A 12242-nucleotide genomic window follows, 5' to 3' on the forward strand; every position below is an offset into this window, starting at 1 on the left:
GTTGGATATGCTTATCCATGCCTCAGAATTTCTCCTGTGAACTTTTATGGATACTCACAATAGAAAGTTTTCAACCAATCACTTTTCCAGAAAACCCAGGCTCATAATGAAAAAGGACTGTCATTAAACATAAAGCCTGTAACACTGTTGGACCCATATCTTAGACTGTGTTACTTACAGTATGTGTATGTTATCTCTTTACCAAGGTCAGTTAACATAAATGAACATCTGATCTGATATTGTAAGAGTTCCAACTTCTTTCTGCTGTGAATAGTTTTGATTTCACTTGGTAGTTTTGTCAGCATTTGAAGACAACAGTATGTCTTCCTTGGAAACCCTAAATTATTCTATTTGACAGTGTCAGAGCTATATGTGAGTATACCCAGAAACATAGGGAACATTGAATGAGACCCATAAATGGAACACAAATGACAATGCCATTTTTATAAATGAGTTTTGCAGACATTCTCAGATAAAGTTAAATGCTCATGCATTCTCCTAGAAGGAAAATAGTTTTTCTATTTTAGATATTTGACACACAGCAAAAATGAATTTTGGATCAAGAATCATACTCCATTAGATATGAAATATCCTTTGCTATATTATAGTAAGTATTCTATACTAATACTTTTTGTTTATAGTGCCATCGTATGGCAATTTCTGGGTTGTATAAAGAATGAGACTGAAAACAATTGACATACAATTTTGAAAACAATACACATCTCTCTGTACCAAGCTGTCCTCATCAATAACAATTGCTTATTTGATATTTTGGAATCAAACTAATGAAGCCTATCATCATTTCTATGCAAATGTAGAATAAATTAACATGTAGCTATAGATCTTAGAATTTTCTGTTTACTCAGTACACACATTATGTGTCTTACATTAAATATAACCCACTTTACAAACCTGTCTAGAACAATAATACATTGAGTTCAGGACGTTAGGTGTTCTGCTGAGGGACATAACCACCAACGTCTTCTTCATTTATCCATTACAGTACATGATGGGATGCTATATTATAATCCAATTCAGGAATCTCTTCATGACACAGGAGTGTTTCTTTTGCAATCTGGCAGCGGCATCTTGATAAAAAAGAAGTAATCCAAGTCAGGGAAAGAAAGAGAGGAGACACCCTTGCTGAATGTCAATTTCACCACATCTTGTGTAACATACAGTAGCAGGAGATGTTAAACCTGATCCTTCTGACCCGATAAAACATGAGCAAAACCATGATGAACTTTGGGCTGGAACTGCATTCCTTGAAGAAGGGCCATTTTTGAAAGGCTTTGAAGTCAGATTTGCTGATGACCAGTCACCCAGTGCTGGAGCTCACTTGGCTTGAGTTTCTGCTCATATTCCATTGTTTGTTTTCTATCATTTAGCATTTATCCAGGTATTCATCACCATTTGGTTCTGTACAAACCGGAAAATGTTCCCTTTAAAAAATGCACAATGCATTCCCAGAGTTTGGATTCATGTCTAGTGCTTTCAATCAATAGTTGATGCAATACATGTTGATATATTGCTGATCACTGTTATAGTAACATGAAGACTTTCCTCAATCACAGAGCACTGCTTGTCAGAACTTTCCAGAGCAGGCTATAGCATCATGTTTCATAGATTTGCTCTGTGCATTTATAAAATAATGTCTTTGTGCGTCTCTTTTTTATATCTGCTTTCATATATGTAATGGGACGCAATTTACTTGTTTTATGAAGAAATTTAATTGTATGCTGCTCACATCAAATCATTTTGTGAAGAAAAAGAATAAGACATTGATTCAGTTAAACGTGTGAAAAATACTCATGATTTTCAAAAGCTTTCACTTCCCTTTAAAAATTACTTGTGTACTTGTCTGCATTAGTGAAAATAGAAAGATGTTATATTTTGTAACAGTGTATATAATTTTTGTAAATTTCTTATATCACTTTTACTTTCACCATTTTTTTCTCTTTTTTTTTGCTGGTGAGTGATGCATGTGATTTGGTTGCAGGGACCATTAAGAAAAAAAAATATTAACTGCAAATCCATGAGCACTTTTGCTGTAGAAAATGGAAAAAAATATATTTTTTTAAAATTAAAACATCTAATTTCCGAATGACATTTTTGTTTAATCGTGTTTCTTTAATTCTGTAAACGTTTAAATATTTAATTACTAGAGAGCAGATAATGTTAGAAGTGGAACCAGATTAAAAATGTGTGACAGATTTTTAAGTATACATTATCACAAGTACAATATGTCTCTTAGTTTTCCTTACGCACACGAAATATATTTTTGTCTTCACTTCTCGTTTTGCTTAGAATTCAAATACAAAGTTGCTGGCATTATACTACACCGTTTTACATTCCTCTCATGATTGTTGTTTTAAAAAATCATCTGTGACATGTTCATTTACACTCTTTTTATTCCTTAAGAATTACAAAAAGAACAGAAAAAGAATTGACTAGTGAAAAAAAATGGAGACTTTTGGGGACAATACTAAAGAGGTACAATGAGGAAAAGTGAAAGTAGTGTCTGTTATTGGGATAATTTCTATTACTGGCTAATTATCTGCAATCATTGTTAACAAGTTCATAAATGATCGGCGGTTTACTTCAACTTGAATATGCGCTATATATTTCTCCAAGAAATATGGAAGTAGCTGAACAATCACTTCCACAGGCAGCCACTTCAGCTCTCAATGGGAATTCCTATTTTATTCACATCCCTGCTGAGCAAGGAAGTGAAGCAAAATAACTCATTCTGCTCTGATATCATTCGTTTAACTGGCGTTTTGATCTGGACTGGTTTGTTTTTAGGAGTGATTACTTTTTTAAGACATGCAAAAAGTGATGATTCAGTGCTTTTCATAGCCTTCGCATAAAATACTCAGTATCAGTATTTCAAACACGTATGGACTGTATGACCTTGGTGTTTGTATGTCTCCAGGTATCGTGTGAAAATAAGCATATTGTGGTTTTCCAATTCATCAATGTTTGCTAATCTCTGAGGCAAACCAGTGGAATCTGAGGAAATGGGTGAAAAGGCCAGTAATATGTTTTTTTTTTTTAAATACCCATTTCTAAGACAAGCTACAGAGCAGTTTTGCCTGTTCTGTCAAGCACTTGGAACAATTCCCCATTCCCACCCCTCCGCCCCCCAATAAATAGGCTGTTAGTTCAACAGTAGGATAAAGCTCTCATTGAGACACTAGCATACTGTACAAAATGATTTTTATAGTTTCACAAAATACATTTAAAAAGCTCCATTTTAAATAAAATTAAATTGAAATATTTAAGAGACAGTAGTATAGACTTTTTATCTTATATGCAATGCGCTGACGAAGAGCCCCCTTTGTGTGTCATGGTGTAGGTAAACACCACAAATATAATTAAAGGCATGGCATTCCATGCTAAAACGTACTTGGTATTGAATCATAAATAAAGGAATGCTTGATTAGCCTGAAGTAAAACATACTTGAAGCCAATGTAAAAGAACTTAAAATGTTTACAAAATTTGCAACATAAGACTAATATTAAAAAAGAAAGTTGTGTAATGAAATACAAAGGCTTTGGTCTGTTTTACAATCAACAATGGTTAATTCTGATATGTAGCTGTAAACAACTTCCAAACACTTATGTTTAAAACTCTGGCAAGCATTTTTTTTTTAATTATAGGAATGAGATATTTCTTTTCGCACAAAAATGATTTGACTGTAAAACACTACAGTACAACTATAGCTAATAACAATTAACTTGAAACTGACCTAAAGAAAAATGTACTTTTGATGCATGAAAATGTGTATAAAACATCTATAGAATATTCTGGGAAATATAAATGAAATTAGCTTTATTATAGAAATCATTCTGGGAGATTTCTAGGGAAGACAAATACTTACATTTTGACATAAACAAATTGGATTATATCGAAGACACAATCTACCTTTAGCTACCAAAAGTTTTTTTTTTCACTTTCTTTTCTGCGGTTATCGCTTTGCACATACACTTTAGCTGCCAACAAGCTTTGGAAAAACCAACAGGTAAATGGGCTTACACACAGCTAGTGTCTTTTCTTCCAGCTTTGCAGTGGAATGATACAAGCTTGCGTCATCAGAGTCCTCAATCTGTAAAAAGACTGGTAGAAGTACTCGATATATTTGAGAAAACTATTCATGGCAGAATCTGTTGATCTTGGGTTCTCCTTTTTAAACAGATGCAAGACCAACTCAGTTTGACAGTCCATCCAGTGTTGTTCTTGTTTTATCATAACATACAAATGGCCATTTACAAATACACCAAAAATGACTAAAGGTTGGAAACTGAAAACGAAGATAGTTTTGTTCCATTTAGGATATAACGCCTGGCACTTTACAGAAGTCCATTTTTTTCCCCAAGTCTTCATGTGCCAAGTAGAGTACAGCACGGGGCACAATCCCAGTACAAAAGTGTCTCTTTCAGAGTCTCTCTTCTCTTTAGAAAATACTGCACGACAGCCAACTTTCTGTGGAAAGTCACAATGTGAAGTAGCTCTTCTCTTTACTGTAGTCTTGGCCAGTACTGAGACATGTCGGGTTCACTGCCTGGAACTTGGACAGGGACAGATACTCCAGGGGAGATGAGACCTAAAAAGAAATAGACATTTATATATACATGAGTTCAGATGTAACACAGAATGATAGCATGCTCAGTGCACAAAAGGGGTATAACTTTATATGAGAGTATGAAAGCTAGTTTTGTAGATAAATATTTGAAAAAAGGCATTAAACAGAAATTGTTCAATGGCTGAAGAGACAGTATTCCTAATGTTCCTTGGGTAAAAAAAAGAATTGGAAATGTAGTTGTGTAACTACAATATACAGAAGGATTTGGTTAATGTAGTTGACCATGGAGTAGAATATGAATGAAAGGGGAAAAAAAAAACAGAAAACAGCCCATGGAATGAAAGGATGTGTAAATAATGGAGCTGCCTCTTACAGTATGGTAAGCAAGCAGGCGGTGGATTCTGCCTACCTGTTGAGGTGGTGCCAGAAGTGCCCATTGATTGGCTGTTCATATGTGTCTGCATGTGAGGGGGCGTGTATGTGTCGTAGCTCCGCCCATTCACAGACGGACTGGTGGGCAGCATGCAGGAGTAGGAGGATGTCTGGCTGGGCACTGGGGGCTATAAGGAGAGAATATATATTAGGTTCTTGACTATATAGATGTTTGCCTTCCAAACTAACATGCAGATTTCTGGGTTTTAGCCTCTTGAACACCAGAGTGGCCCAGAATTTGCAAAATGCGTGTAGAATGACATTAAAAACCAAATGTGAAATTAAAAAGTAAACATTTAGTGGCACAACAGTATCTCTTTTAAATCTGTATACATATATTGCTTTTACAGGCTATGACATGACACTTGGTACAACAGTTAACTGTATTAAGCTTTTGCCAAAAGAATGGATCTCTCTGAATGTTCTCCTGAGAAACACCTACTGTTTCTACACAGGGGTAATTCACTTACTTGCATAGGCAGGTTGTTGGCCATAGTAAAGCTTGGCATGGGGGGCAGAGCACTGTACGTGTTGGTGAGGGCTGTGTCTGTTCTACCCAGCATTGACCCTGACGTGAAAGACACTGAGGAGGAAAGACAAGAAATTAGAACTTAGCCATACAGACTGTGTGTGCAAAAAAAACAGGCATCTTTAACACAGGTATCTGGATAGTTTAACTTTCTGAGATTTCTAATAACTTATTTTTAAAAACTGGTGTTCTGCATTCAGTTAGCCGTTATCTATTATTATCCCCGGTTTTCTTCAACAACCACAGCCTCTAACATTAACCCTTGTATCAATCTGATTATAACTGTGTTCTGTCCTAGTATAAAACGGCGCATGTCTACACAGTGAATGTGTAGGTAGTTGACAGCATGAACTGTGCATAACGAAAATATTTTAGATAGTTCCTTTCCTCCCGTTCTGAACGTCCTTTCTTTATTGCATTCGTTCCTAGGCGGAAAGATCTGTTATCTTTTTCCTACCCGGCGTTGTAGGCTGCGGGATGGGTTGGTAGACGCTCGTACTGAAGCTGCTGCTTATAGGAATGTGACTAGAAGAGTTGCTGGCCTGTCGCCTCTGGTTTCTCAGTTTCTCTTCTCTCCTCCACTTCGCTCTTCTATTAGAAAACCACACCTGCAAGCGCACAGAGGATCCCTGCTATTATGATTGCTGTCCGAGTAAATGGCGGCATCTAATTTCATTCATTCGATATCATTTATGGATATCCACAAGGTGCGAGTCCATATCTCCGTAGGTAGTGTTGACATGCCGCTGAAAGTGTGGCAATCGGGGCTGGCATAACTTTGAAATGCCATTTACGTCTAAATCAGCAAATCTGCTTCATTTTTTCTCACCTGTATTCTGGCTTCAGGGAGGTCTATTTTGGCGGCTAATCTTTCCCTTGCGAAAACGTCCGGATAGTGGGTTCTTTCAAATTCTGAAAATAAGAAAATGTGTCAATTAACGTTACAAACTCCCCGGACCTCATTAGAACGAATTAGACCATTAAGTTACTGCTTAACAGTATAATAAACCAGTCGACATGTTTTGGTATTATGTTTTTAACATTATTTTAAACTGTTTAGCTCTTAAGTGTATACATAGTCCATCACTGTCAATCTTTATTTAAAATGTACGTTTAAATATCAACTGGAACGCTTTTTGTTTTAAAATGAAAGCAGGTTAGTATGCTATCCCAGAAGGAATCTAACAGTATACCGTCGGCTTTAAAACGGTTCGTTTATAAACAAGGGAGAGAGAGAAGCAAAAGAGGCGATGAAGAATGTTAAAGCTCCGATCGCGTCTTAATCGTCACTGTCCTTTATCGCCTACCCTTTTCCAAAGCCTCGATCTGCTCCTGTGTGAACGACGTTCTGTTCCTTTGCAACTTCCTCTTCAGCTGAAGCCGCATTTGGGTCTCATCTGAATCCTCCCCATTGGAGCTGATAGAGTTTGTGTTCTCGCCTCCTCCATCCTGCTGCTGGCAGCCATCTGGAAATAAGGAAGGAAATCAAAACAAATCCAGGCACATTCTGTGCTTCCTATAGCTTTTTAATACACAATAATAAACACTGGGAATAGTGTTTGCTGACAGATTAAGGAAAAATTACACAAACCTGTTTGGAGGGCTAATATCCACACTCAAAGTAGTTAAGAAAACACGAAGTGGGGTACTAGACAAACGCATGTTTCTTGTTGAAAGAACTTCTGTTAGGAAGCGTTTTTTTTTCCGGCTTCTTAGGAAAATGCAATAAAAACGACCCACTTCTTTTTAATACGTGAAAGGCAATTTCTTGTTATGTTTATTAGATTGTAGTGAACGCTCTTAATGAATGTAGCAGGTCTGAAATTCATAACAACAAAAGAAAAGCGAATTCCTCGCATGGCATTCCGTGGAAATACGTGTTCGGGTTTGAAATTAAAGTATGCTCGAGTCCTTGTGCATTTTCATTTAACTATTGTATGAAAGTGAAATGCCTTGACACGTATTACCTAGAATGCTGTAATTAAAGAATCACTTAGAACAGGCTGTAATTCTCGGTTAAATAAATTTATATTTAGTTTAGAGGACAGTCCATTCTTTTGTGATCGCCTGCACTATGTTGGGAAGCCCTATAATAGAAACTGGGAAATGGAGTATATTACAGTAATCGATCAATCCAGTAGAATTAAAAAAAGTGTTATCCTTAAACTGTCCGTAGTTTATTAAAGCGTCGTGTAGGTATAACCTGTCAGTGCCAGATCAGTTTGTTTAATGTTAAAGCACATTACTTTTGGTGGTACTGTGACTATTATTATCTCTATTCTCTCCCTCCTTATTGGCAGTACGGTCGTCACAACCTTCCTCAACTGCCCAGGTAGTAAAATCTTGTGGGAAAGCCTTTCTCGATGTAACCAGCCTTTGCTTCCAGCTCTTTTATCACTGTTCAACAATGGCCACAGTGCTCAAAGGGTTAAGAGAAATGTGACAAAATGTGGTAAAACCTTTTCAGGCTCTCTGAAATGTTTTAAAACCCAAACTTTCTCCCCCTTTTAAATAGTGAGATACTTCAATAGTAGTCACCATATGGGCGTTTGTAGTTCTATTGAGGTGACCACCAACACTTGAATAGAAGGGGCTGCTTTTCACCATGACACAATGCCAGTAGAGTAAGGGAAACTATTAAACTCTTGGGGCAGGAGGGATGGCAAACTTTCGTGGGCAGAATTTTGAAGACACAATTGGAGGAGGTAACAAAAGGATTCTCTCGAGGCGTGCAGTGCTCTGCATTGTAGCACAAGGATCCCAGTCAACAGACTTTTCAGTTCAGTATGTTAACCTTTATGCTCTACTATCATTAATCACTGTCCCTTGGGCTGGCCCGTTCAACGCCATTTAGGATTTATACTTTCTATAGGGAACGGGAGAAAGCACACCCCAAACATTTTGAATAGGACATCTCTACCTCGTCCGTGTTTGTTCAATAATTGCGATTGGGGGGGGGGACCTCTTAGATTTGATCATCATTGACAGGAAACGTTAGTTTACATCTGAGTTTTAGAGAAATACACTTCAGTAACTTTTTCATTTTCGTCAGAAATATGGCAGAAACAAATCGGAAATCAGTCTCACTGAACAATATGAAAGGCACGCTTTGCTTCTGCAGTATGGTTTACTACAAGCGTAAAAGTAGCTGGCAAGTTTGGGAAGGAATTATTTTTTTGTTGTTTGATGTTGCTGTAGGCCCTGCTTTAGCTCTGGCATGTGAAGTATCGATGTTTATAATATTATAATATTATTTCACAGGTGATCTTGGGTTTAAATGCTGTTGTATCGTCAGTCCAGTCAAAGTTTTTCAAATCGTTGCAATCAGTTCGAACTGATTTGTCAAGTTCCGAGCTTATTTTATGCTTTCTAATTCTTTCATTTCTTTGGACAACGATTTGCCCTGTGCTTAAAATAGTAATTTTCGATCCATCCATCTATCAATGGCTCTGTGGTGGCACGCTGTTTTCCATATGATCGGTGCCAATAGATTTACAGTCACAAGATCAGATGCCGTGAGAAAGCATTTATGTTGTGCGCTTCTTAACCATTATATTCAAGTGCTTCACCACACATATCCAAGAGATTGTATTTGTATCCGGGCGCACAATATCTTAATCATCATTTTCCCTAGTAGAATATCGGGAAAGAAACGTTATATAAGCAGTACACAGTGTTTATCCCACCTGCTAAACCGCGGTTCAAATTGTACAGTAGCCTACTTAATCTCAGAATCTTTGTGTTAAAGATAAAGGCATTGTTTAATGTCTAGATATCCTAATATGAAGTGCAGAAATAAATAAGGAGTGACAGACAATTAAGTTATCTTCTTTTAATGTCTCCTTCTCTGTTTCTGAAAAGGCCTAAAAGAAAAGCTGTTCAATAGCCTGTGTCTACGCTATTACTCTTTCTGGGGGCTAATCCGTAAAAAGGAGTGAATGTGCGTCCTATTATCCCTCAGCCAGACCAACTGACGCTAGGTTTGGGATTTGTTTTCTAAAAAAAAAAGACGCTGGGAAATAAAATCATTCCTTAGTTTCGTAGTGTCTTAATCAGTGAGGCGGAAAAAAAGCAAAAAAGCAAAAACGATAGCAAACCAACTGCGGCACCTTTCAGCCATAGAGACCGGATCAAAACATTCTAGAGTTCGTTGAAAGAGAAAGTGTCTAAATCCTTTAGACGGCTTTAGCCCTGTATAAGAAAAAGATAAGAAAAAAACTGCCACACTGATCCCTAAAAACCACTAAATCGCTGGAGAGTTTTTTTTCTTCCCTCGGATAGAGTTGTCCCTTTTCGGGTCCTGTCACCCCCGATGTATCCATTATTTTATTCACTGCTGCATGGCATTTATCAGATTGAGACCATATTTGTCCCCCTCTGAGACACGGTCCTTCCTTATGCTTTTGGAGTAATGGATTCTTAAAGCCTCCTAAAACGAGCTCCGTGCAAGGAAAAAGCATTAAGCAAGATATGAATATACACATCCTATTAATTTTAAATAACAGCCTATTCTTGAGGGGGAAAAGACAAAACCGTTAATGAGCTGATATATTTGACATTAGAATTTTGTAAAAAAATAAACAAGCTTTTCCTTTTTTTCTCTTTACTAGGGTGAAAAATGTTTCGCCGTTCTGGGAATGAAAGATGTTTCTGTTTCAGATTACAGTTTATCTGATTAACTAAAGATAGCTGATTAACTATACCATCGTTAAATATTATTTTACTACGAGGACTCAGATTTCTAAAAGATTCAAACTTTACTTTAAGGGTTTTCCCTACTTTTATTTAATCGTATTATTTCAGTCGTTAGCCTCTCGTGGAATTTTGAGAGACCCTATTTTACCAAAGAATCGACAGCTGCTCATTAAAGACAGCGGGAGATTTTATTTTATTAATTTAAATAGGGATGAATGAAATGTGGGGACCCTATTGCAGCTTTAGTGAGAATCCGCCTACGGGCGTCTCCTCTCTAACGAGGTAGCAGAGCTGCTTGTAAAGGTACAGTGCCTCTTCAACTTTTTCAAGACAAAGTAATTGAGTTAAAGAAGTATTCCATTTTCTTAGATATTTTCTCCACCCCAGTCTATTTTAAAGAAAGATAAGACATTTTACAGAGTAAAAGAGTAATTAAAATCGACTAAGCTGTATTTGTAAAGAAGGTCTTCATAACAGCATTCAAAAACATCTTATTGATAGATTACTCGTTTCCAGTGACAATGCATATATATATAAATTTGATTTGTTAACAGTGAGATTAAATTAGATGGAAGCACATTTTCTGAATATGCTATACGACACGACAAACTTCCTTATAAAAAAACTAAGTGCATCTAGGATGTCTTTGTATATCGGTTATAGTCCACTGACAGAATGAGCAATATTCTGCCTCGCGGTTGGATCTGTTAGGAGGTCTTTCTGTTTTCCTAATTATTTTCTTTTGGAAAAAAAGTATAAAACCCACTGCTAAGCCTGACGAAGAACAAGTACTTCGAGGTTCTTATGAAACATAAACAGATATAAGTACTAAAACTCTTAGGACTAACTTCCTACTGTAGGTGTTGGATGTGTTTGCTGGCCGTTGTTCTGAAATGGGTTCAGCCAGAAGATATTTTAAAGAAAGCGAAAACTATTCTGTATCTTAATAGTGTCCTTCTTATATTGTTTAGTTCTCTTAAAAACGACATGTCTAATTGGCAAGCGGTGCCATATCGTGTCCAGGGGTCTCCGGTGGAACATTTCTACAGCTGTCTCCTCCAACTAGGCGCTTATTCATGTCGCCTTAATGAGAAACAAAACGTTCTCTAATGAGCAATTACATAGCGACAGAATTGTTCCCATAACAAATTCTTGCGTGTGACAGAAACATCCTTTGTACCAGATATCCCGCACACTGTTACTGATTTTTTCTGAAGGGGGTGGGGATGGGGGGTGCAGGTTGTTGGACGGACACCTCCACTGAAAAGACTGACCATAGTCACGCACAGCCTGAACCCGGACACAGGAAGCGCTGGACCCGTTTGACAGGCAGATAGGCTATGCAGAACCGCTTGCTTTCTACAGTTCTGAACACTATATCCTTGCCAGAGCTGCGGTAATAACACATGAATATTAAAAATAAAAGCCTCTACAAAAGACGAACCGTGGAATAAAGCGTTTCTGCAACTCTTCTTTTTATATGAGGGAAGAAAGAATTTAAAAGACCACGACACGTATAAAAATGTCCATAGATTTGTGGTGAATTATTATTATTACTACTAATAATAATAATATAATCATAATAAGATGTAATTAATTGTAGATAAATGACGTCATATTTAAAAATTCGAATGTCATTCCGCCATTTTCAATAATATTATGGCATCCAGACAGATTGTGATTGACCCATTATGAATACTGGTGGTAGCAGTATAATAATAACATCATTAACAACAGTAGGTACAGTAATAATAGTCCTATTACATTTTAATTAAAAAACATCACCAACATCAGCAACAAGAACATCAGTAATAATAATAATAATAATAATAATAATAATAATAATAATAATAATAATAATAATACTAATATGCAATGCTTTCTCTGGGATAGGTGTTAGAGTAGATCCGGCTCTTCTCCTTACCTGGATTAGGTTGTCCAGGCACCGACGTTCCGGGGTACCAGCCCGGCCGGGTCCCCCACGTCCCCGTTTGACCGTT

The 12242-nt window shown here is 37.0% G+C and overlaps 2 protein-coding genes across 9 annotated transcripts in view; one reads left to right on the plus strand and one right to left on the minus strand.

The window, feature by feature from the left end:
* The window catches only part of elp4 (elongator acetyltransferase complex subunit 4), a 134979-nt gene that overhangs the window by 79704 nt on the left and 43033 nt on the right, over positions 1 to 12242 (plus strand). The gene's annotated exons all lie outside the window — the stretch shown is intronic.
* LOC102696739 (paired box protein Pax-6) overlaps positions 3819 to 12242 on the minus strand; it is a 23758-nt gene continuing 15334 nt past the window's right edge. For 5 of the 7 annotated variants that reach the window (XM_015338304.2, XM_015338302.2, XM_015338303.2 and 2 more), the window contains 7 exons: positions 12167 to 12242; positions 6855 to 7013; positions 6377 to 6459; positions 6005 to 6155; positions 5489 to 5601; positions 4996 to 5146; positions 3819 to 4607 (listed from right to left, as the gene is read on the minus strand). The exon at positions 12167 to 12242 is cut by the window's right edge and continues 90 nt beyond it. In XM_015338304.2, the coding sequence (XP_015193790.1) occupies positions 4522 to 4607; positions 4996 to 5146; positions 5489 to 5601; positions 6005 to 6155; positions 6377 to 6459; positions 6855 to 7013; positions 12167 to 12242 (819 nt within the window). In that variant the 3' untranslated portion in view covers positions 3819 to 4521. The remainder of the gene's footprint in view (positions 4608 to 4995; positions 5147 to 5488; positions 5602 to 6004; positions 6156 to 6376; positions 6460 to 6854; positions 7014 to 12166) is intronic. The other 2 variants (XM_015338307.2, XM_015338306.2) reach the window with 1 other exon arrangement.

This window comes from Lepisosteus oculatus, chromosome 21 (assembly GCF_040954835.1).
Source record: "Lepisosteus oculatus isolate fLepOcu1 chromosome 21, fLepOcu1.hap2, whole genome shotgun sequence".
In the NCBI taxonomy this organism is placed as follows: Eukaryota; Metazoa; Chordata; class Actinopteri; order Semionotiformes; family Lepisosteidae; genus Lepisosteus; species Lepisosteus oculatus.